This window comes from Abramis brama, assembly GCF_963993115.1.
Source record: "Abramis brama genome assembly, chromosome: 9".
NCBI lineage: Eukaryota > Metazoa > Chordata > Actinopteri > Cypriniformes > Leuciscidae > Abramis > Abramis brama.
In genome coordinates this window covers 2,920,515-2,948,156 of record NC_139971.1, presented here as the reverse complement: position 1 = coordinate 2,948,156, position 27,642 = coordinate 2,920,515, and the positions used below count along the sequence as shown (strand labels likewise).

Sequence of the window (27,642 nt, the reverse complement as noted above, 5' to 3'; positions counted from 1 at the left end):
TAATTGGGTCAATATTTATCAAGGCTATTTTAAGATTTCAGGGTGTTCTCATTGGTGTTTCATAATAGGTTAACTGCGCAATAGTTTAGTTTCATCGGTTATTGATTAGATATCAGCCTCACCGCACACAGATATTTGTGTGATTGGACTTTTGTCTCCAAACCTTATAGTCAGTCAGATTTAGCCCTTTGTGCTTTAACTATAATTCAAAATTAAAAAAAGGAATATTGTTTACAGACTAATAGTTAATAGGTGGTAGGCAGTTCAAGTGTCAGTGTGTTTGACTGTAAAAGATTAAAAAAAAGTTGCATACATAATTCTTTAAGGGTTGCGTGCACGTGCATGCCTGCAGCTGAATTCGTCAGCAGAAGCGCGCCGAGCCGAGCACAGTTACGCGCGCACAACAGCGACGGGCGCGAGGATGAGAGAGTTCAGTTCAGCTCAACACAACAACATCACATCTGCAGAGAAGAAGGGAATGGAGTTATCTCTGATGGCAGCACAGGTAGGATTAACTACCTCGGTTTGGTCATAAAATGTTGTTATATGTATAATTAATGGTAATTAGTTGACTCACAGATTGCTGTGGAATAGCGTGGTGCGACACTGCTTGACTGTCTCTCTCATCAGTCTGATTCTCACTGTAGAGGCTAACTTTTGGTTGCTGGTGTTCCGAGTGTTTTAACTATATTCTTCAAAAGAAAGTGAAAATGAAACATTTATAGACAAACCTTTGGTTTCACAGGAAAAGCTTAAGCTAGTCCCAGACTAAAATGCAAGTCTGAGCTGTTTTAACTGAACGCAACTTGCACTGATGTAATATCTTAAAATATGTCACTTAGCCTACATTGTTTTGTCTCAAGATGCACATCAGTAATGTTTTTTTTTCTAATGCACGATTATTAAACCTACTCAAATGTCTTGATTTAACTAAGGCTTAATCCTGTTTTAATCTAAGCCCTGTCTGAGTAACCATTTAAAATAGATAAAATAATAATAATCAAGCCAAAATAAAAAAACAAATATGATAAATTACCTATAAAAAATGTACAGTACAGTCCTGTATGTAATAGAATAAGATTGATATTATGCCTTCCATTCATTTAAATAGTTTCAGTTAATTTATTTTAAATTGAAAAATAATTTGAAATAATTTCTGACCTATTCATAATAATCAGTGCTTGACATTAACTTTTTTTGCTCACCAGCCACTTTTCACTGGCCACAATTTTGACATTGATACCATGGGGAAAAACAGCCATATAGATATTTTTAATATTATCTCATAATTTGGCAGCAGGTATAATACTTTAAGACCTGACACACTGATCCAATATACTGTTACACATGTGTTTTCTTTCTCAACTGTTTACGTTCACTTAAAACATGACTGACTGTGCTTACGTGAATACTTGGCTAAACCAGCATTTTGACATTATTTTGTGTGCATTTGTCTTCAGGGCTGCACGATTAATCGCAAATGCTGCAATTTTTTTTTTTATGTGCAGCTCGTCATTGATGTACGGCTCTGTAAACGCTGCTCACTCTGAAAGCACTGCGAGTTTGAGTCGCTTATAACCTACATTTGAAAAAGCAACACGCGTCAAACATCTTTCCAAACCATGAGAAGCATTTATGAGCCTCTTGTCCAACAAAAGACAACATTTAATAACATGATTTTACTCCGAACTCACTTCATAACGACAGTTGAGCTCCTCCTTCTGGGAGATGATGAGCTTCTGACACAGAATAAGGCAGTCGTGTGTTTATTAGTCGTGTTTAATCAATCAAAGCGTTTCAATCTTCTGTTTATTCAGCCACAGTGATGATGCCCATGGGGATTTCCTGGAATTATGTGTGTTATCGTACTTCTGCGGTGGGGCATATTTGGCAGGTGTGTGTGAGACGCCCTGTGGTGTTCAGATGGATATGATGTGTGTGTGTGTGTGTGAGACGCCCTCTGGTGTTCAGAGAGATATGATGTGTGTGTGTGTGTGTGTGAGACGCCCTCTGGTGTTCAGAGAGATATGATGTGTGTGTGTGAGGGAGCAGCGTTTACTACTGATCAGCCGCTGCACTGACAAGCTGCACATAAAATATCACAGCCTTTGCCAAATCGCGTGCGGTTTCATTGCGATTAATCGTCCAGTAAGCAGCGAAAACCAGCTTTATTTGTGTGCACTTTGGGTGTGAGCTCAACATCTGCGGGAATGAGTACAATTATGTGCAATATGTGCAATCCCCCGCAGAAATTCATGCCCTGTAACAGCAACAATATCCATCCGGAGCAAATGAAACGAGTGTGTGAGGAGAGGCGGGTATAACTCTCTCTCTGAGAGATGAGAGAGAGAGAGAGAGAGAGCAGCTGCTGTCGTATATCTATTCTGCGGGAAATGTATTGGAAGTGTTTCAGATATTTCAGTATCAATATGTATCGAAAAAATGACATTTTTCACAACACTACATTGCACTTAGTTTATTATTTCAGAGGACTTTTTAAAAGACTACAACTGAAAAAGGTATATGTTATATATAAAGTTCAAACGCATTTGGCGAATTGACGGGTGTTAATGTCGAACCCTGCTAATAATAAATAACACCTGAAAAGTGAGAGTCATGTAGTGAAGCATCTGGGGATGAAGCGGATTAATCATCCTGCTTTTCTTTGGGCACTTTATCATCAAGTGTTAAAATGTTAATTAGAATTGGCCAACGGTCACATCTGTTCCAAAACTCACAGTCCTGATGGAAATACGTGACCACGGACAGCCATGTGTCCTCATTTAAGCCGTTTAATTGTGATTTAGAGCTCCGATTTCTAAAACAGTTGCTGCTAACAGGGAACGTTCTCAGAACTGGCAAGGTTACGAACAAACGTTCTTCCAGTAACGTTAATAGAACGTTCGTTCAAAGTTATCTGGTCTTTAATAATGTTCTCAAAACATTAGCACAAAAAAATGATCATAACTAAAAAAAACCCCAGTTCTTGTCACAGAGAGCCTGTGACCTAAGACTAAAAGGACTTTTATTTTGAAAGGACTGCTGAAGTGCATGTACACCCATACACAGTTTACACCAATATACACACACAATCTACATGCCGGCAAATTAACATCGTATAATAGATGTGTGGTTATTTTTCTGTTTAGGTGGTGTGATAGGCTCTCTGCTTTGTTCCATGTTTTTTTTTTAATATAATTTTCTTTTCTTTTGTTGGTGGTTTGTTTTGTCTCAATGCTAAATGTTTTGTTTTGTTATATGATTTAACATTCAAAGAAACCACACCAAACTCTTTTACAAATGTTTATTTCCCCTGTAACAAACTAACATGTACACATAAAATACTGTTATACTCACATTGTGGGTCACCTCTCTACTGGCAAACCCATGTGCAGCAACGGCTGCCATTTTAAAGCTTCTACAGGGCTGCCAACTCTCACGCATTGAGCGTGAGACTCACGCAATTGACACTTTTCACACGCTCTCACGCCACACATCCATTTTCTCACGCACAGAAATTGTGGAGCAAAGAGGTACTTTTAATATTAAACTAATTCTCAGCTCTTAGATTCCGTCAATTTTATTACGAAATTCAGACAAAAATACCTTTGGCGCTTGTAAATGTGACGTGACAGATCGCTGAGCGCCTCAGTTCAAGTGCACGTGAACCGTTACTTTTTTATTTAAAGATGCAGTACAACTTACCGAAAGTATACATAATATCGACCAATTAGTGTTTTTCAACCACGGAAAGAGGTCAATATAACAGCAGGAGAACAATTATGTCACATAACGTTACATTTACCTCAGAAAAGCCATTTAACGACCATAGCATGTTAATTAAATAGAAAAAATAGCTAGAGAGGAGATTTTGCTGAGCACTATATACTACATATTTATTATATTTTTACTTATGTCATTAAATAATTGTTATTATAACAAAAACTGCATTATATTTAATTTAATATTATTTTGAACCTTTAATAATACCAGCAGATTGGGCCCTCTATGTTTACAGCATTAGGTGAGATTATTTTTTTAAATAAAATTTAAAATATGTATCCAAAATAGTCAATATTGAATCAAAATCGGAATCAAATCACAAGAATGGAATTGAAATCTTGAAATTTTTGTCAAGCAATAATAAAAACTGTATCCTATACCAGTCATTGTACAATGTAAACATTGTAACATGTTGTCACTAAACTTCATAAAATTCTATTTAGTTACCAAATGTTTTGACAATCACAATTACACTTATTGTGATGCAATATTTGTTTTTACATACCAAAACTCACTCCAAGCTAAACTCAAAAGTTGGCAGCCCTGCTTCTAATTGCCCAATTGGAAGGGCACTTTCATTGTCAGTGACATCACAGGGGGAAATCAGGGAAATTATCATTTCTCAGGCATTTTTCTTTGCAATGTTGAGACATCATTTTGTAATTAATAGTGTGATGCATAGGTTGCATGTTAATACCATTTGTTTAAAATATTTGTGTAGTTTTATCTTGCTGTAAAATTATCATTTATTTATACATGGTATGTCCCAGAAGTGGGAGGAGCCTAACTCTATAAAAGGGCTCCTGGTAGCCATTTTCAGGAGAGTGTTTGGAGTCTGGCATCACTCCTTGTATTTTTGGGCCTGGATATTGGCATCGCCAGAATACGTGTGAACCTCTTATGGATTTATATATATATTTCTTTTGCCTTATTTTTTGTTACTGTATATATTTTTGTTTGGGAATCATTTTTGCACCAAAATAAACACCCTGGATTGAAAATTCTTCTCCATCGTCATTGATTTTACACCTTCACCGACGGTACACCCTAACAGTTCTGTTTTGTTAATGTTTCGGAGAACGTTCAAAAGTAATGTTCCCAATATGTTTGAAGAATGATAAATGGAAGCTTCCCTTAATGTTTGTAAAAACGGAACATTAAGAAATAATGTTTCTTAGAACATATTTTTTGTTAGCCGGTGTGTGTGAAGCATTGGTGACACTGTATACAAATAACATGATTTTATTTCACGACTGTCAGAAGCGCTTGATTCTGATTGGTCAGATATTTTTGTATAATGACGCTGACCTGTGAAACTGACTGTTTTTCAAAACTCTAAACATACGGTAATAAATAATTTCAACTCATATCAATATTTCATGACCATTTAGGTTACTTATTTATTTATTTATAGGCTGTTCACAGCTTCGAGTCGACAGTCAACAATCTCAGTAAGTAGGCTAGGTAATGTGAGGTTAGGCGTTTCTTGTGTATGTGTGAATCAAAAGTGTAGTTATAGGTTCTCGACTCGTATTAAGTGTCTCGTATTCAAGGCCTTGAACACCACTCAGCCCTTTAGAAGCCACATTCCTTCAAGTTTACATGAAAGGCACTTCAGAGTTTCTTAAGCAAGCTCTGAGATGAAACGACAGTAAGAACACACACTAGCATCACACAGTGAGAGATGAGATGGAGTGTGTGTAGGAAGGGTTTAGTCTGACAGGTGATTCATTCTGCACAGGTGAGGAGGCTGCAAACTTCAAGCAAAGACGATAATGCTAATACATGTCACTGAGTAGTATTATATGTACTGAGGTTTCATTACCATACTATGCTTTGCTTACACAGTGTGTGTCATAGCTCAATTAGAATTACAAAACTGAATTATTCCTGTTTTGGTGCAAACACTTGAATACAATTATCGGCGTGGACATATACATACATAAATATACATACATACATATGTAAATAAAAAAAAAAAAAAAAAAAAAAAAAAAAAAAAATATATATATATATATATATATATATATATATATAGAGAGAGAGAGAGAGAGAGAGAGAGAATAGGGGTATAGATATAGGGGTCATATACAGGGTTTAGACAATGTAACTGAAACACTGGCCAATATAGTGTTGGAGGATTCATGCCTATATATGCGCGGCCTGGTGGCCAATCTTCACTGATTTTACATTCCATCAGTAAGAGATTTAAAGGCATATCATGAAAATCTGACTTTTTCCATGTTTAAAGGACAAATCCAGTGAAAAATGAACCTAGGGGTAATTAACACATGGTTACCGAGTCGATCGTTCCCTGCGATGCGTTTTCATGAAAATCGAATGTATAGAGTTTTATCTTTAAAAACAGTATAGCTCATAGCAGTAGTATATGGGGCACAGAGTAAGTAAAAATAAATCGCTAGTTAATACCACTAACAAGGCTCAAAATAGCCTCACACTAACACGGTAACATAATGAGGGTCCATACATACAAACCGAAGCATTGAGAACTTTGTAAGTGTACAGACAGTTTAATAAGAAGATACTTTATAAAGACAGTACATTACGCGTTTACATGCAGGATCCATCTTGGAAAACAGTCTCGACTAATCGAGTCACGAACGCCGTCGATAGGATAGCTGGTCGACAGGAGTTACGTTTGTGAAATCTAACGTAGCACGGTGTTCGTGACTTGATTAGTCGAGACTGTTTTCCAAGATGGATCCTGCATGTAAACGCGTAATGTACTGTCTTTATAAAGTATTTCTTTATAAAGTTCATTTTTCACTGGATTTGTCCTTTAAGTGCTATAATCGGGTTCCCGTTGCATCTGCCAACCCAGAAAACGTGAAAAGTGAAACCCAGCAACTTTGTTTTGGTGAGTCTTTCTCTGCAAGCATGCCAAAAAAAAAGCAGATCAGATTTTGCTCGTTAGAAGAGGATCTTATTATAATATTACCGGCCCTTAATCTGCACGTTTACACCCACGGCACGGCATTTGGTTTCGCAAGCGACAACAGAGACCAGTTCTAATGCAATGGCAGAAGATCCAGCAAAGCATGAAACTGTTCTGTGGTTGAGCAGAGATGAGCACTGAACACTATTGACCAAAACATGTCACAGCTGTCTTATAAAGACCTCAGGGAACTGTGTGGCAACTTGTGTAAAAGTTAAGCATGTACTGAATCAATGTAACTCAAAACAACTACATAAATGTATCCACTAACCATTCAGAAACGTCCAGGTGCGTCTAAAAGTTGCACCCTCTTCCTGAGTCTCTCTGTAAGGCTGCACTCGCTACTGTTATTTCTGAAATTTGACTGAAATTCACATGTTTTGTTATTGCTGGAGTATCTGAAGCACATGTAAAGGATCGGCCTCTTCTGAACGGAGGCGGAGCAGCGGCTCATTTGCATTTAAAGGGACACACACAAAAACGGCGTGTTTTTGCTCACACCCTAAAAAGGCCAAATTTTACAAGCTATAATAAATGATCTGGGGGGTATTTTGAGCTGAAATTTCACAGGCACATTCTGGGGACACCATAGATTTATATTACATCTTGTGAAAAGGATAATATGTCACATTTAAATTTGCACCTCGACTCTCCGGTTTCCACCAAAATCAAGTTAATATTCATGGTTGGGCTGCTGTAGCCAAACCTTTGGTCACTCGTGCCAATGCCAAATGTTGGTTTCATTGGTGCCAAGAGGTGCCTATCTTGGACTGTGGACAATGTGAAACCTTGTTCTCTGATGAGTCCGCCTTCACTGTCTTTCTCACATCTGTGGGAGTCACAGTGTGGAGAAACGCCAAAGACTGTTGTGTCCAGAGTGAAGCACAGGGCGGATCAGTGATGGTTTGGGCTTCAGTATCATGGCATTCCTGACTGTGCTTGATGACCTGCCAAGGATCACCCAACCATCCTGGTGGACCATGTGCTCCTAATGGTTCAAACATAGTACCCTGAAGGTGCTGCCGTGTATCAGCATGATAATGCACAATGATAATGTGACAGAATGGTTAGATGAACATGGAAGTGAAGTTGAAGATCTCCCATGGCCTGCACAGTCACCAGATCTGGGCTGCGTTTCCCGATAACGTTGTCTCTTAGCGCGCTACGTAGACTCTTAAGGTATAACTTAACTAAAGGTGTACCATTTCTAGGCGTGTTCCCCGAACCATACCTTAGGAAGCTGCTTAAGATATTCCTTCTTACGTGCGACGTTACCCGGTGCTGTCCGTGGCGATGCTGCTGAGTTGGTTGATATCGACGGCTCAAGAATCAGTTATTCTCTCGTGCAGGGGCTGCTTCACTGCGTTATGTGAGAAAGCGATGTTCTTTATAAAAGAAGCACTTCAGAAATAGTTGAAATTGCATTTATTAGGATATAAACAATAATCCAAACTATAATAGTCTAGCCTACATATTTAAAAATTGTATTATATATTGCTGCCATAATAACCATTTCAAATTTTTACATACTTTCTTCTCTTTCCCATTTTTGTTCGCTGAGGTGGAGCTGTGATGAAATATTGTTCTTGTAAATACTTTCCAGCATTTCAGTAATAAAACTGTACATCTTGCGTACGGTGCTCGGCAGTGATCAAAAAGGATTTAAAAGGTGAATTTTGAATCTCTTCTTGTAAACTCAGAGATGTGGATTCAGACGGCATTTAAATCACCACACGACCTGATTGTCAAAAAAAAACAATAGGTAATTTGGCCGGGGATTTCTACGCGGGTTGGGTGAGAAAAAACACTGACATTATATAGGACTTAACTGACAGTAGCCTATGCTTCCACTGGCCTCTGAAAGCGCTCCGCGGACGGCGTCGTCTTTTAGCACAACTATTCGCTGTATCGCTGCCATAGTTTGAGCAAACTCCCCACCACAATCATTCCCTTTAAATAGACTATCAAGCCTTTAATGGTTTGCCAGCTAATGTACCTTTGGATAATATAATTAAAAATCTAACAACAATCAGTGTAATGACAATTTTATTCTTTGCTTGAATTAGCCTAATTGAACACTGTCTGTGTATTAAAACTTCAGAGTTATATTCATATAGACCTGCAACAGTGATAAGGTAAAGCTAATGCTGCGTTCACACCAAACGCGAATATGCGTCTGGCGCGAGTGATTTCAATGTTAAGTCAATGGTAAGACGCGTTTACGCGCGTCTGGAGATCTTGCGGCGCGAATGAGGCGTTTAGCGCGGCGCGGTAGACGCGAATTCGCGCGAATGACGCGAATTGAGCGTCTGGCGCGTTAAGCGCGTTACGCGCGAATGATTTTATTAGTGCTATTTGTGCATTCAGGCGTTTGACGCGAATTCGCGTCTGCCGCCCGAGTTGAAAAATCTGAACTTCTGCGTCAATTCGCGCCGCGTTAACCAATCAGGAGCCTGTTTGCATGCTGCTGTCACGTGGTGAAGTGACAGTTTATAATGTTATTTTATGTTTGGCCTCAATAAATTATTTTGTAATATGACTAAAATGCACAATAAAGCAAATAAAAACATAAAACTCGATTTCAATATATGAGAGATACTCATTTTGTATTGAATGCTATTTATTCCATATCTATTCTAGATTATATGAAACATTATTAATCTAATGTAAAGACAACAAACACAATTTAGTGTATAAAAACAAACAAAAATCACAGGACAGGTTTCACTTTTGAAGGCTGGCTCCTTTTATTATCAAAACAAAAATAAATCACAGATTAGGTGCGGTCGAGGGTGAACCTCGCGCCGGGCTGTACAGCGCGGGCTCGTCAGGCAGCGACCACTCGAGGCCGAGGCTTATACGGCCTACGCTGTCCTCGTCAGCGTCCTCACCGTTAGGTCCACCAAACCTAGCTCCTGGAGCAAATTGTGAAACTCCTGAAACCCTCCGGAGGGTTTGGTGGACCCGAGTACAGCGACGATGTCCCCTACGCAGCTGTTTCTGCTCTCCAGAGTATATACGAGCGGTGATTCTCTCGATTAATGCTAATGCTCGATAAACAAAAAAAAGATGGCCGCCAACAGGTTTCGAAACTTTCGCCTCTGACGCGCGTAAATTTCGCTTCAAACTTTTGATTTTACGCGCGTCAATTTCGCTCTTGACGCGCGAATGCACACAAAGTGGTCACGCGTATAACTAGACGCGGCAGGCGCGAATTTAGACGCATATTCGCGTTTGGTGTGAACGCAGCATAAGAGTGGTCCAGACCAACCTTCCGAACGTATTAGTTAAGGTATACTTAACTAAGAACGTTTCGGGAATCACGTATTATCGATAAGGTACAGCTTAAGGTGTAACTTAAAGGAGAAGTTCACTTTTAAAATGAAAATTCTGTCATCATATAATCACCCTCATGTTGTTTCAAACCTGTATGAATTTCTTTCTTCTGCTGAACAGAAAGGAAGATATTTAGAAGAATATCAGTAACCAGACAGTTTTTGGGTCCCATTGACTTCCATAGTATATTTTTTTCCTACTATGGAAGTCAATGGGACCCAAAAACTGTCTGGTTACTGATATTCTTCTAAATATCTTCCTTTCTGTTCAGCAGAAGAAAGAAATTCATACAGGTTTGAAACAACATGAGGGTGATTATATGATGACAGAATTTTCATTTTAAAAGTGAACTTCTCCTTTAAGAACGACGTAGCGTTAAGAAGGTTTCGGGAAACCCACCCCTGGCCAGTACTGAGCCACTTTGGGGTATTTTGGAGGAGCAAGTCAGAAAACATTTTCCTCCACCAGCATCATATAGTGATCTGGCTACTGTTCTGGAAGAGGAATGGCTCAAACAGGGGCGCCGCTAAGGGGGGGAAGTTCGGACGATTCGAAGGACCTTTTTTGGGGCCCCTAGAGATCGATTTCATTCTTTCCCAACCTCATATTCTTTCATAGGGCCCAAAATTGCTAGCGGCGCCCCACTGTATTGGCCACAAAAGGAGGCCCTACACCTATCAGGGCTGCCGATTTAACGCATAAAAGAGATCGTTCACCCAAAAATGAAAATTAGCCCATGATTTACTCACCCTCAAGCCATAGGAGTATATGACATTCTCCTTTCAGACGAATACAATCAGAGTTATATTAAAAAATGTCCTGGCTCTTCCAAGATTTATAATGGGAGTGAATGGCTGTATGTCTTTGGAAGTCCATCAAAGTGCATCTATTCATGATTAAAGTCCTCCACGGCTCTTCAAGGGTTAATAAAGGCCTTCTGAAGTGAAGCGATGCGTTCGTGTAAGAAAAATATCCATATTTAAAACTTTATCAACTATAATAACTAGCTTCCGGCAGACGGCTGTACGTATCGACTTACGCCACAAGAGTAACACTTGAACTTGAATGGATCACAAGTGCCCAAAACTTGCATTTCAGATGATATTTTCAGTTCAGATATTTGTGTTTTTCTTCTTTTAAAAGGTGATTTAAATATGAACGGCTTAAAACAAACCTGTGCTGCAGTTCTGTGGACGTTTTGCACCACGCTGGTCACGTGACTGAAAACTATGAATTGTCTGCTGAATCCATAAAAGTAAATATCTTTAGCTATATCACAAGAGTTTCTTCAGAAGCTGTGGAATGTGTGTAAGAACAGCTGTTTGAAACTGAAAACAAATGTTACTGAAAGTGAGAGTTTCCTACTCAACGGTTGTCACAGACATAAAAGAGGAAAGTGTGAGAACAACGCATTTGATTTCACGATGCTATTACTCATTTTCATGTCCTCACAAACCTGTATGACTTAAGAACATAAATGGTGACAGAATTAGCATTTTTGGGTGAATTATCTAGAGTTTAATGATGTTGTGCACCAGTCAAATGTCTGGGCAGCACAAGATCTGCATGATTTACTTAAGGCTAATATTTTCTGTAATGCGAATGTCAGAACAGCTGAAGACGGATTGATTTTTCATGTTTTGCTTATTCCCTCTTGCAGTCTGAGTGCATTGTGGTCTTAATGGAAATACTCTGGTTGTGCCATAGAAAGATGGATGACATTTGATGAGCTTCTCAGGAGATCTGAGCTAATAAACAGATAAAAGGTTGCAGAAAAATGAAAAATAAAAAAGTATTTTTATAGTTTTCACGGATCTGCGTGAACAGGGATCATTTTGACAACCCAGTCATTGGAAAAACTTTTCCAGTTTTAGTAAATCGTTGTGTAAAAGGTTAAGATGGAAAAACTTGACCTTAAAAAACTCAAACGGGAATTAAAAATGTTGCCTTTGTAAATAAGTGAAATAATCTTAAATATATATATATCAATCAGAGCTAAATAGAAAAAACAACAACAAAAAAAGCAAAAACTGATACAAAATTTGAAGGAAGTTTTAAAGAAAATGACTAAAACTTAAACTAATATTAAATTGAAAAAAAAAGAAGAAGCTAATTCTAAATAATAACAAACACTATATATTATAAATACTAAAATAAACACTGATTTCATAGAAAAATGTTACATGTAAATTGGAGTTTTAAGAGATAAGGGAGGTCAGTGCTGATCATGGCCAGATGTTCTCCATCATTATCCGTGATCCTTTGCATGCTAAAGACCCAAAGGCTTTACGTTTAGATTGAAACACACACATTTGTATGCATTACTGATCACATCCAAGCGCTTGAATGTTCTCGGACACTGATGGAGTGATGAACAGCAGCAGAAATATTTGCAATATTTGGAATTGCCAGTATCTGAATAATATATGAATTGTCTGATTTGCTGAGAGAGTAGAAGCAGATCATTTCAGACCAACTCTAATCCTCCTCAGCAAGATTACTCTCTCTCTCTCTCTCTCTCTCTCTCTCTCTCTCTCTCTAACACACACACACACACACACACACACACACACACACACACACAAGTGAATCCGGGTGAAGTGTGAGTGATGTGACTGCTATAAAGACATTTATCCGTCAGTCATCTCTGGAGCAGAAAGCTAGAGGTACTCATTCAGTTTTCTCTTTATGTGTTTCTTTTCTTCTTCCCCTTCTACATCATTCAACATCTAATTGTCTTTTCTTCATCGTGCCTCTCAATCTTTCCATCCATCTAACATATTATACTGCCTAAATTGCTCTGATAGGAACAGGTTCATGAATTGTATATTTGCACAGTCGATCATGACCTTCCTGTGTTTGTCCATCAGTGTCTTGATGTGTGATTTAAAGCTGAATGGAAACGTGGTTTGATGGTCAAATTGTGATTAAGTTGTTTTATCCAGGTAAATTTATTATCATAGCAGCTGTAAAAAACGATTTAAGTAGCATGTTCCCAAATTAACATTTTATTATTTATTTACTTTCATAACTTTTGAGATTCCCAGCTAACTGGGAAGTTATGTACAAACGTTCATCCAGTAACATTAATAGAACGTTTGTTAAAAGTTTTCTGGCCTTTAATAATGTTCTCAAAACGTTAGCGCAAAAAACATTATCTATACATCATTCGTGAATGTTTTTTTTTTGTAATGTTTTTCAAATGCTAATATGTGTTTTAGAATGTTTAGAGAATATTCAAAAACATTCCTGTAATGTTTGCAGAATGATAAAAACTGAATGTTTTCTTAACATTTTTTAAACGTTTAAAAACTGGAGGTTTGGAGAATGTTCAGAAATAATGTTTCTATAACTAAATTGGAACGCTAGAACAAATTTGTTTATGATCTTATTTTTTAAAATATATATTATTTCTATTAGAGCTCATACTTGTAAGTGAGGTCAGCATTGGTCAAGACAGCACACATTAGTGAACATGAGCGTGGGTCACATGTGCCTGTTGACCTTTTAATATCCAAATGTGCCGACATGTGGCAGCGGGACGCCTGATTATGCACATGACTTCAGGAGCAAAATGTTCAGTTGGTTCACCTCATTTGATTATAATGTCATTTTACCTAGTGCTTCGCACAAATGTTGGCTATTTTACTTTACATGTTTTGCTTTGTGCATCTTCAGTTTGGTTTGCAGTGGGCTGGAAATAATGAAGTCATTTCACTGGAAAGCTTCCTCAGCTTGAGTCCTGCGACGAGGTCAAAAACAAGGAACTTTGGAGGGCAACCAATCTTATTTAAAAAGGCCTGATTATTTATTAAAAATATACATATTAAGAGACTCATGATGATTTTAAAGCAAACTGTGCAAAAACCGGTCATAAATTACTATCATCTGTTGATTGTGGTCCTTTTCCTGTGAGTTTGAGCATTAGCTGTTGCCTATAAACAGAATTGTCTTTGATTTCAGAACTTTATAACCTTCGTTGAGTTATTAAAAAAAAATAAAAATTATATATATATATTCTTTTTAATCATATTTAATTTAAACTTATATTTCTGGATTGCACCCAGCATTAGTTTGATTTGATTTTGGTTTAGATCTTTACTGTAAACTCCAGAGGCTTACAATAACAGACTGAATGGTTCAAATCCTATTTTTTTTTATGGCTTTGCTGTGAGAGCTGTGGGTTAATGACGTGTGTATTCCCGCTGGTGAACTCACTGGGCAGCCAGTATATTTGTGAAGCATGACACAGAGTTTATATGACAGAGGCTTAAAGCATGGCTGTTCTTATGAGCATGCAGATATATCTATCAGCTGCTACAATCTCTGCTGAACTAAAGCATGGATACATGCGAGGACGCCTCATTAGAGGACATCACTGCTTAACACTGCTGACATCCTTTAGTTGTAGCAAACACAAAACCTCAGATTTAAAAAAAAAAAGATTTATAAAAGTTTTTTATTGGTTATATGAATGTTAAAGGTACACTGTGTAGGAATTTCTCCCATCTAGTGGTGAAATTGTATTTTGCATTCAAACGAATAGTGCTCTCTAGCGCCTCACTTTTTCAAATGCGTGTTGCAACTACGGTAGCCGTTATGTACCAAGAAGCTATGACAGCATGTCTTCCAATAGCACTTCATCAAGTTTAACTGTACATGTTCTACTGTTATGCTGCCTATATAATGAATTACACAACCAAGCAATGAAAAAAAGCTTGTAATTTACACCATATCATTGACTTATCTGTCGAGAAGAAAGCAGGCAACTTCAGCGTCCCTTTCAAAGTCTTTCTCTTTCATTAGCTCTTTCTATGGAGCTTAAAATATGACAATATGATGTGAATTTGAATTGTGTACATTTGAATTGTTTACAAGTGAAATCTAACAAAATTGAATTTTAGGTGGTAGTTTAAATAGTTCTGAATTTGATTTTTTTAAACGAATATTGAACATTTGAAATTTAACAAATTTAATTTTATAGACGTATTTTCAAACAGCTAGTTTTTTTGTTCTGAATTCGTATACTGCAAATATTCAGTTTAAAAAAATACAGATTCAAGTTTTCAAGATGAAGAAGTTTTCTAAAATTCAATCTTAAAAATTCAAGTTCAGAAATTCAGATCTTACAGAAAGTAGGTCACAGGTCATCCACAGGGAAGAGTAAAGGATCTCAGATAAGTCGAACAGAGCATTTTGGCTGCACTGCAGTAGTTTTCTGCCGCAAACGCGGTGGTGGTTCAAGAGAATCCGTGTATCTTTCGTTCAGTCATTTTTTTATTTAATATTAAGAGTAGAAAAATGAGAAAACAGCTTGAGTATTAAATTTATAATATTCTAGTAATAATAGTCCGCTGCAGCAGTTGCACGGAGCTTACAAAACGCGTGTATTGCAACTATAGGCTACATTTAATTTTCTCATCAAACAACTAGACTAACGAATGGCTCGGTACAACAGAAGAGCCTAGAAAGGGCTTTTTCTTTGTGTAGACCAGCAGTTGGTCTGAATTTGCTATAACCTATAGCCTATTTTCTGGACTGTATAGGCTAAGTCACGTTTTATCATGAAACACGCTGTGATTTATTCCAAAGTGACTCAGGCATATATAATGCATTTAACGTTAAATAATCTAAATGTTGACTTTCAAAAGTAGGCGCGCCAAGAAGGCTATTCTCTGTATTTTGGTTCATTTTTGGTGAGCGCCAGAAAGATCTAAAGAGACCGAGACGCGCTAAAGAAGCGCATCATGTTTTTTTATTTATTTTTCAATGACATGATATTTTGTAGTCATTTTGAATGTACACAAATAAAAATATACATTTTACTGTTTCGGATGATGTCATATTATCTGTATGACTATAAATAACAGAGTATTAAGTTATTTCCCAGTGCAACAAATCCAAATCCAATGCTGTATTTTTTTAAACTGAATATTTGCAATATACGAATTCAGAACAAAAAAACTAGCTGTTTGAAAATACATGTCTATAAAATTCAGCCATAAAAACATTTCAATTTGTTAAATTTTAAATGTTCAATATTCGTAAAAAAAAAATCAAATTCAGAACTATTTAAACTACCACCTAAAATTCAATTTTGTTAGATTTCACTTGTAAATAATTCAAATTTACACAATTCAAATTCAAATCATATTGTCATATTTTAAGCTCCATATCTTTCCACCTGGGATATTCCCGATATTTACCCTCGTTTTTTGAATTCGGAAACGCGTTGAGGTAGGCTAGTGCTTTTTGTCCCTCCCTGCTATTATAGACAGAACGACATGTAAGCCTCCTTGGACTAACCCGTACAATGTAAATAAAGATAAGAAATTCTTCAGGATAAGTCGGATCATTGGCAGAGGTCATTTTACACCAATGAGGACATATTTATGAATAAAGACATTGATTTTAGCTAATAAAATACTTCAAAAACTACACAGTGTACCTTTAAGGGGACTTTCCATTGGATCATTTTGAAAAACAGTATGGTAACATTTTTAAAGAACATTCAAAATTAACAAGTATGACGTTTAAAAAAATTTGATGAAGATCCAACTAAAACTATTCAGGAAAGCAAATGATGCATAAATGTTTTTGTGCTAACATTTCGAGAATATCATTAAATACCAGATGACTTTGAACGAATGTTCTGTTAACGTTATTGGAAAAACGTTTGTTCATAACTTTGCCAATGCTCCCTGTTAGCTGGAATATTCTATTGACTTGATTCGAACTTTGAATATCTTTGGCTATTAATTTAATCATATCAAAACTTGAGTAGCAGTAATGAAGCGTATTCAGTAATCTTAATAAGATAATGAGAGAAAACTATATATCACTTGAAATTAGTTTCAAAGTGACACATCATTAATTTGAATTAAGAGTAAGAGGGATTCTACATGTTCGCTCATGCTTTTATCCACAACGCAGCAGATTAACTTTCACACTAACTGTGTGAGTTCTTCTCCAACCTTCAAACAGCTGCTATCAGGTCAGAGCAAGAGCGATGAGTGAGTCTGGATCTGATGAATGGAGCTAGAGCAGCAATGAGGTGATGAAGAGCAACAGAACATAATGACCGTCACTACCCAGAATGCACCTGTACACCTCCCGACTGGTGACATCATACGCCAGATGGGAGCAATCAGAAAACTGCATGATAAATAGAGATGCTTTTTTAAACCAGATGCTACTATCACAGGACAGTCACGTGAAGCGCATGTACTATAAAGCAAATCTCAAAATATGTAATGTTATCGCCCTGCGATACATTTAAAGTTAAAAATGAAAGATAGCACATAAAGTTGCAAAATAGGTTTATTGGAAAAATGTACAGACTTTCAGCTGTTTCCAATGAACAAATCAAACAAGAGTAATTGAAATGGCTCAACACAACAAATGTTTCAAGTGGTTTCCCCAAATTCAACAGAATGCTAATTTTAATGACTTCTGCAGTCTCAAAATTATTCAACCCCCTGAATAAAATCCCTCACAACAGCACACATCTGCAAAACAGGTGTTGTCTCAAGCACACCTGATGCAACTATTCTAGGGCTTCATTAGTTGCACCAGGTGTGCTTGAGCTAGAACACATGAAATATCGGAAAGTCAAAAGTAGTCAAAAGAATGTTAGTCAAAGTCAAAAGAATGGTCCAAAAGGTTAAGAGAAGACATTATTGCCCTTCACAAACAAGGAACAGGATGCAGTGGCGGTTCTAGGATTTTTCTGTAACAGGGGCCATTAAGGGGCCACATGTTACATTCAGGGGCCAAATACAGGGTACATTCAAGCACACAAAATAATTTATTCAGTACGGTGCAAATACATTTCAGCAGTCATTCCTTTTTCAAACGCTCTAATAAACAATTATGAGCCAGTAAAGTTCTTAATGATTTTTTTCATTTATTTATACTGTGCATAAAGGACACAATGCACTTCTTTCTGAATTCCACCTTTTAAGTTTCATAATCATGTCATCGCTTATAAACAGTAAATTATTGTTAATTGCTTGTGGGTGGAATTGCATCTGTGATCGTTATGAAGAATTCTCCGGTTGCTCTTCTCGTCGACGATTGATGGGTGGGAATCTCTAGTCTAGTAACCTCACGATTCGATTACGATTCAGAGGGTAACGATTATCGATTATTAACGTTTTTTTTTTTTTTTTTTTTTTTACTACTTGGTACTTTTAAAGCAAAGTATTTATGATGACCCATAACGAACTTACTTCCTATATTAATTTTATTATAAAACAAATGGAAGTGATTTGGCAAGTCAACTGTAAGGTTACATTTGCCAGCATTTGTCCCAACATTGCAAAGAACCAACAGGAAAATAAATGTGTGCCTGTACTAGCAGCAAACTTAGTAAATTAATACAAACTTCAGCATATTCTGAATCTCTAGCATTTAATAATAGACTTCTAACCAACATCCTCTTATTTCCAATGAGCAATATAATCCTTAAGACAAAAAACAAAACAAAAACATTTTGCTGAAGCAAATTCACTAACATAAATATAGAATTATGTACCAGCAGCTCTCATACAAACATAATGCTTGTGGATACGCATATTCTGAATAATTAGTAACATACAAAGCCGCTCTTAATCACAACTAAATAATAAAGAGATATGACTTGAAATGTTTGCTGTATACCACGATCAAAAACAGCTTTGAATGAACATCTGCAGAGAGTAACTTTTTGTGACTGGCATTGCACATATTGCAGGGCAGTATAACGTAACTTGCATATAACAGATCGGTTTACAGCATATTGATGTGAAAACTAAACAATACAGAAAGCAGGTCTCATACAAAAAATACTAAATAGGTAACAATGAAATTGCCAATTTTCCATACGTTAGCTTTTAACGAAGAGGGTGCCGTTCGAATTTGGCGCTCAGCCATCATGCGTCTGTCATGTGCGCGACTCTGTTATGTGCGCGCCACAGACTGTCCGCGCACTGCACATCCGCTTTAGAGTTCCGCCTTTTGCGTTCCGTCAATATTACGTTATTAGAAAAAAAAAAAGATATATTTTTAGAAAATATATTTTTGACATTTGTGAATCGATTCAGAATCGTCCACGTCCGCATCGCGATACATCTAAGAATCTATTTTTTCCTCCACCCCTAGGAACGGGGGCCAATCAGATTTCAGCAGGGGCCAGGGCCCCTGTGGCCCCGCCTCTAGAACCGCCCCTGACAGGATGCAATGTTCCTAGAGACACAGTTGGAATCATAGTTTGCATGTTCAAAGTTAAAGGAACAGTGGTTTCACTACCTGGACGGGGCAGAAAAAGGAAGCTACCAGCGGCTGCAGCCAGATTTCTGAGAAGGCAGGGTCAGAAAAACCCTTGAGTGACTGCAAAAGACTTGCAGCAAGACTTGGTGGCAACAGGCACTGAGGTTTCAGCTTGCACAGTAAAGGCCATTGCACACTGAGTCCGAAATTTTCGTATGCGTTTTTTCGTGTTTGTCAGCCTTAAAATTCGTCACGCACAGAAACCTTGCACACTGAGTCCGATGCGTATTTATTAAACCTTTGCGGAAAAAAACGCCAAAAATACAAAATGGATTTATCAAGCAGTGAGGATGAATTTGTTGCCCTCTTTCTTCTTAAAAAGAGAAAGAAAAAAAGAAAGAGGAAATATTGGGTCCATCCAATCCTGAGATTGCGCTGAGAGGAAGGAGAGTTTCACCTCCTTATCAAGGAGTTGCGAAATTATCCCAAACGATTCAAAATTTACCTCAGAATGTCAGTGGAACAGTTTGATGCTTTGCTAGCGATACTGGAACCACATATTAAAAAGAAGACCACCAATTTCCGTGAACCAATCGATCCTGAACAGAGACTGACAGTATGTCTATGGACGGACACACACACACACACACACACACACACACACACACCGGCGGAAGCGCTGGGCAGACAGAACAGCTGTATACAGGTTATATTTTATTCAGTGTCTTTGTAATCCGCATTTTGTTTTTCATACAGTACTTGTGCTGTGAGACGAATAGTGTATCAACTTGTCAGACGTCATTCTGGATTTTGTCGTTCGCTTGTACGGTGGCTCTGAATTTTCAAAAAACCTCTCAAAACACTGGCTGTGGATGCGAAAAACGCAGAAAATCTAACCCAATCCGAATTTTTTTTTTTTACGGACGAAAGTTTCGTAGACAGTGTGCAAGCGTGATTGACATAACGTGAGGTCGCATTTTTTTTTTAACATGAGAAAATTTCGGATGCGAATTTCGGACTCAGTGTACAATGGCCTTAAGGCATGTACTAAACTCCAAGACGTACACCACTACTGACTCAAAAGCTCAAGAAAAGTGCTCAAAATCATGTAAATAAGCCACAGAAGTTTGGGGATTCTGTTCTGTGGAGCGATGAAGCAAAACTGGAACTTTTCGGCCCTCTGGATCAGTGGTATGTCTGGAGGAAGAAGAATGCAGCATATGCTGAAAAGAACAGCATGATGGGGCTCGGGGATGCTCTGCAGCTGCTTTACGTCCTCTGACACTGGAAACCTGCAGCGTGTGGAAAACTAGATGGATTCATTGAAGTATCAGGAAATCCTAGGAGAAAACATCATGCCATCAGTGAGGAAGCTGAAGCTTGGGCGTCATTGGACCTTCCAACAGGACAATGATCCCAGGCATACCTCAAATCCCATCAATCCTGGTTGCAGAAGTCGTCCTGGAAGAGTCTACAGTGGCCATCTCAGTCACCTGACTGGAACCCCATAGAAAATCTCTGGTGGGATTAGAAGGAGGACGTTGCAGCACGCAAACCCAAGAATATCACTGAACTGGAGGCCATTGCACATGTGGAATGGGCTAAGATTCCTGCGGCAGAAAACGCTGGCAGAAGCTGGTGTCTGGTTATACAGTACATCTCGTTTGCAGCAGCTCATGCTTGTCGTGAAGGGGTTGAATCATTTTGAGACTGCAGAAGTCATTAAAAGTTGCATTTTCAGTTAAATTTGGGGAAACCGCTTGAAACATTTGTTGTGTTGAGCCATTTCAGTTATTTTTGTTTGATATGTTAATTGCAAACAGCTGAAATTCTGTACATTTTGCCAATAAACCTGATTTGCAATGGGGGTTGAATAATTGCGAATACAACTGTAGCCTACATTACCTGCACACATACAATATATGTGAGTAAAGCAATATATACTATACAGCAAATCTCGGCTATGTGATTTATATCATACCAAAAGGTAAACCATATTATTGCACAGCTCTCTATATAAATGTTGGATATATATTTCATCCATCTTTTTGCATACAGTATACTCACAGAAAGCAATATAAACTCTATAGTAAATCCTCAAATGTAATTATATTATTGCACAGCTCTCTATATAAAGTTAGATATATAAGTATGTATTTACTTTATTTGCAAACATACAGACTATGTGAGGAGTGATATATAGCAAATCTCAACTGCTTGATTGCTTTTGACATGGCAGAATGCAAACTATATTATCACCCAATTGTAATCTACTAATTTGACTATAAAACATGACAATTTTAAAAACATTAACATCATGCTTTTCTGCATTGAAACAACGTGTATTGTGTAAAGCACTATACAAGTAACCTTGACTATCAAACAGGTCATAGCAGGAACAAGTTTTTGTTAACGCTATCCAAGACACTTCATAACTATTAAAGTCTGTATAAAATGCCGTTTGCCAACAATTTTATTTCCATTATCTGGCTTATTTTAATTTACTACTTTGAGAGTAGGACTTTATTTTATTTATTGGAATCTGATTGGATTGTGAATATATATATATATATATATATATATATATATATATTTTTTTTTTTTTTTTTTTTTTTTTTTTTTTTTTTACTTAACATGCACCATTAAATCATGCACCAGGAACGGGACCCATTATGCCCTTTTTTTCAAACACCTTGTTTTCCCCATATTCTCCGTTGTTGCAGCTCCTCTCTTCCCAGTCTGTCAGTAACGCTCTGTTTACTTCCTGTCTCTATAAAGCCCCTCCTTCTGAAAAGCACACTGTGCTCTGATTGGTCGGCTGGATCAGTGTGTTGTGATTGGTCGAGCACTCCGAGTGTGTTTGGGGAAATGTCCTGCCCCTCACCATAACCGTCCCTTTATTCTGCGTATGAATTTTTTAAATGAGGGATATTGTGACGTGTTCGTTCCCGGAAGAAACTCAAGACTACAATGGAGGCGTTTCAGGAGTTCAGAAACACTGACACTGATATAGAGAAGAACGTCTCGGTTACTGATTTAACCCTCGTTCCCTGAAGGAGGGAACGGGAGACGTTACGTCGAACGTGAGCGACTGAAAGGGAACTCCCGCTGGATGGATTTGCAGAGCTTTTTCATGCTGAAACAGCAACATTACACACTAAAGAAATTCTAAACATGGAAAACAGCACGATAGAAGCCCTAAAGAAAGTAAACGGGGTCATTTTAGCATGTCATGTTGACTTTAGGACTGAGAATAATTGCATGCTCCATGTTTTCTCCCTTTTCTCACAGCATTTTCCAGCCGTCAGCGGGGCCTTAATGGATACTCCACATAATGGCAACGCGTCCCTTCAGACTTCCACCTCTAACCTCAACGCCAAACCAGCCGAGCCGGTAAAGGAGGCCAAGTACTCCACCGACACCATCTGGCTGTGGGTGGCTGTCATTGCAACCGTTTCCAACATTGTGGTGGTAGCAGTGGTGTGCGCCTGTGCCTTTTAGACCCAGTAGTGTTCAAGAACACATCCTGAACTCCTTATCCGTCACCCGTTTGCACCTTAGCACAGTATTTAGTATGCAAGCAACAACCTTCTGTCTCCTTTCTCCAAAGATGCATTTGAGCGAACTTTAAGGCAGCTGAATGATCTTTTTTATTTTATTTTTATTTTAAATTAATGACAGCACTTATTCTTCAATAGATTTGTTTTGTTAGTTTTATTCATAAAATAGGTCGGCTACAGTTTGCTTGGTTATATAAGCCAGCATTGCGTAACATCTGTCAACTGTCCAGGTGTTGATCAACATGATAAAGTAAATCCCTGGGACATGCATGGATGGGACTCGAATACGTGTGCATGTTTCTGAGGGTCGGTGCATGCTAAATTAGACAGATGGTGGTTGTCAGACGAGTCTATGCATTAACTGGCATTAGTTCACACTGCTTCTGTCTGATTTTGCCCATTCCTCTTTATTTCTACCTCTACCAATGGAGTCAACACTCTTTTGGCCCACTGTTAGGCAATCTAGGACTGAAGTGAGCAATGTGAACGTACACGTGAAACTTGTCAGAAACACAAAAGGAAAACCTTTACATATTTAGTACATCATTGTCGTGAAAACATCCCTTTAGACTCTTTGGTTGAAAGTGGCATTGAAATCAGTGTTTCCCATTTTTCAGAAAATGGCTTATTGATAGTCTCTGCACGTTAAGCTAGGATAGGATAAGTGTTTTAACAACAAAACCAAATCGTCTGTAAATTTCCTATTATAACACCAACCGATTCCCTGCGCAGAGCCACTCAAACCCACTTATTTAATCGTTTTAATGCAGTCTCTTTTGGTAAAAACATTAGCCCTGCCAGCTTCAATCCGAGTTCATAGTTTAGTGTGTGAGAATGTGTAAGATAATATAAGTGCATGAATGATGCTGAATCTCATCTATGAGTTACAGATACAGATATGCCACCTCATTAATTCAATCAGAGCTCATTTTTCAACACCCAGAAGTCTTTATTCTGGTCACACAGTTACTAATGGTCTGCTGGATCTCTGAACTGAGACTTTTGTTCCAGCACGATTAATCAAACTGTGTTGGAGGAGGTTCAGGTTCAGAGGTTTAGCATGCCGTCGCTCTGTGTTATTTCGCCCGAGTCGAAGTTATGGGTTTCAGGGCTCATTTCAGGGCTTTAATTCAGAGATGATATAGATAGTGTTCTCTGACAGTCCTAACCCTTTATTGCACAGTATTGACTTTATATGTATCAAAAAGTGACAGTAAAGACATTTAATGTTAAACAATATTTTTACTTTCTATTCATCAAAGAAAATCAGTTTCCACCGAAATATGAAGCAGCACAACTGTTTTCAACATTGATCATAATAATAAATGTTTCTTGAGCATCAGCATATTCATAACTGTTTGCTAAATGATTAAATGTAAATATTAGAATGATGCTGTATTTAGTAATGATGCTGAAAATTCATCTTTGATCACTGGAATAAATTATATTTTACAGTATATTCACTTAGAAAACAGATATTTGAAATTTGAATATTTCACAATATTACTGTTTTTACTGATCAAATCAATGCAGCTTTGGTGAGCAGAAGAGACGTCTTTAAAAAAAGCATACAAAACTTTTGAAGTTCTGTGTTGAAGCCAGTCTATACATCTTTACAGATATCCATCGCTCCGCTTTGCTCTGTGGTGAAGCCGGCTGAAGGGTAGAAACCCTCTGCCTGTGTTTTCCTTCAGGAGTTTGGGAACAGGGCTGTGGTGTTTTTCTGGCCATAGTTTGATCTCAGAAATGTGGCACAGCCTAAACACCATTAGTGTGCTTGAACCCGGGGTCAATGGAGACGCAGGCGTCCATCACACACTCAACTACACCGCAATGTGCCTTAGGGAACATAATGCTGCCCATCCGTGCGCTCCGGTGTGGACACAGTGGGAATGATCGGTCTCATTTTGGAGGTGAGTTTTCTTTAAATTCGCTATAGTCAATTTTAAGCTTCATTTACAGCCGGCTCTTCTGCATTGACCTCAGGCAGAACCAGACGGATTCTGCTTTCAGAGACATCAAGTGCGGCTTGGACTCACAGCGGAGCATGTTACATTCATGTAAAGACCAAAGGATGGACGGGGAATGGATTTACATTTACATTTAGTCATTTAGCAGACGCTTTTATCCAAAGCGACTTACAAATTAGGACTAAATTAAGCGAGTCATCGTGAAGAGGGAAAAACAATGCAAGAAGTGCTCAAAATACAAAGTGCAGGCATTGCTCAGAGTAGCATAAGCCAGACAAGGGAGGATTAAGGGAAAAGGAAAGGAACTTCTTTTATATTTATTTATTTATTTAAAGGATTTTTAAGGATTATAATCTTATAAAGATATGCAACATTAATACACAGTTTGCTGGGATTCTGACTGGTCAATTGCATCACATAATTACGCATAATGATTTCTACACTGTACACTACTGGTAAAAAGTTTAAAATAATTAAGATGTTTTTGAAAGAAGCCTCTTCTGCTCGCCGAGGATGCATTTATTTGAATCGTACAGTAAAAACAGTAATATTGTGAAATGTTATTATAATTTAAAATAACTGTTTTCAATTTTAATATATTAAATATATTTTATATGATTTATTTTTTATATAATATATATTATATATTTTAAAATGTCATTTATTCCTGTGATCATTATAATATGCTGATTTGGTTCCACAAAAATATGAAGCAGCACAACTGTTTTCAACATCGATAATAATCAGAAATGTTTCTTGAGTATCAAATCATCATATTAGAATGATTTCTGAAGGATCATGTGACACTGAAAATTCAGCTTTGATCGCAGGAATAAATTACAGCTTATTATATATTCACACAGAGAACGGCTGTTTTAAATCGAAATAATATTTCACAATATTACTGTTTGAACTGTATTTCTGATTAAATAAATGCAGCCTTTGTGAGAATAATAGCTTTCAAAAACTTTTGAAATTCCAAACTTTTGACCAATAGTGTATATTTGAATAATTGTGTAATAATAATTGGTGCCATTTGCTAGTTTTAAAAAATAAGTTCCATTCAATTTCATGTCCATTGATATGTAGCTGTGTAACAAGAGAGATAATGTACAGTCATGTGTCTGTAATTTGTGATAATGACCATGAAAATGATTTCTTGCATTTTTGCTTTGAACCATTGCACTGGCCTTGAATCCATTCTGCAATAAAGAAAAGATATCCACAGTTCAAAAACATGATTTTAAAGAGCAAGGCCGAGATGAGAGATCTGGAGTCCTCTGCATGCGTTTGTTTTATGATTTTTGCCCATGATTCAAAACATCTTGACACTATTATTATGCATCATATATCCGAGGCTGTGTTTGCAAGGAGATGTCTGTGGTCTCTCCTGACCCTTTAACACGTCTCCTCTTGTCTTTCAGATTGAAAGGAACATGTTGCAGCCTAAAGGTTGCTTGTATTAAAGCATATTCTCACAATAATAAGATGCTTTGAGACACTTTGATGCAACGGCACAATGGGAACCTGCTTTAAAGACACTCAGAAGTGAAGGAGCTTGTTTGATGATCAAGTGAATTCCTGTTGGGGAAACAAAGCAGATTCATAATTTCAACATGCTCTGAATATCTGTAAATGTTTTTTTGTTTTGTTTGTTTTACAGTTGAATAACAATATGCATATGTGGGTTAAGCATTACTTTTGAGTTATTTGCATGTGTTGGAGACAGTTTGATTGAGAATCTCTTCCAAAGTGAGGAAACAACCAATTTAAAAAAAAGACAACTTTATATTTTTTTTAGGACTGTCATTGACACAAAATATAGTTTTAATAATAATAATATACATCTAATTGTTGATTTTTTTTATATGCATTTAGAAGTTAATAAGAAATAAATGCATAGTAAATTAAACTGTATATGAATGGAGAAGATGCACTTTATTTATGCTGGTCATTAGAAGAGTTTCATTAAGATTTTCATTCAAACATCAGCTGTTCACACATTGCATATTCATTGCTCCTTATTGGTATTGAAATTTGTGAATGAATGAGTAACACCGGACGATCTTTGTCATATACCTGATGCCAGCACAACAATACAGCATTGTTTCACACGCAAAAATCCAGTTAAAGTCATCACAGATTGCACTGTTAAATGTGTGAGAAGAACATGGAAAGCGGGGGACAGTTGAGCTCATCTATCTTTATATAAATTACTAAAAAAACTTATTGAAAATTACTTCTGTCACCTTATAAACAACAGCCATGAAGTGTCAGAATGTGTCTCACTTTACCTGGATTCAAAGTGATCTGAACTATCACCTCCTCTATCATTAGTTTACCTTAACTATATTATAGTATTATTATAGCGCATTATTATAGCACATGATGCACACTTTAAAAATCTTGATAATTGTACCCTTTTAATTCATGCCATTTTTGTTTGTATGACGATAAAGTGACAAATGTGATTTCCTTTTATGAATCCAGCCACTTCTGAATCCAGTGTTTCGATGTGAGTGATACTAGCATGTTGGCAATATCTCTCCTCTGCTGTTATTTTTATGCAAGTATCATTGTCTATACTGTACATACAAAATGTGTAAAAAGAATGGATTCCTCCATGTATTTTCTTCCAATGTTTGTAAAATAAGTTATACTCACAGTACAGTACTTTTTTTCCATTTAATATTGGACACCACCAAAAAAGCTTATTTATTTGTCATTTTTATTTTTTGAACCTGTAGTAAAAGCTTTAAAAAAAAAAAAACTATTTAAGGAAGTTTTA

The 27,642-nt window shown here is 37.2% G+C and overlaps 1 protein-coding gene across 1 annotated transcript; it reads left to right on the top strand.

Annotated features, from left to right (window-relative positions):
* Nucleotides 1–370: 370 nt before the first annotated feature.
* LOC311089063 (uncharacterized protein C14orf132) lies at nucleotides 371–27,642 on the top strand. The gene is made up of 3 exons (XM_084123498.1): nucleotides 371–505; nucleotides 22,616–24,797; nucleotides 26,279–27,642. Exons 1-2 carry the CDS (start codon nucleotides 422–424, stop codon nucleotides 22,823–22,825), a joined length of 294 nt encoding a protein of 97 aa, XP_083979624.1. The 5' UTR covers nucleotides 371–421; the 3' UTR covers nucleotides 22,826–24,797; nucleotides 26,279–27,642.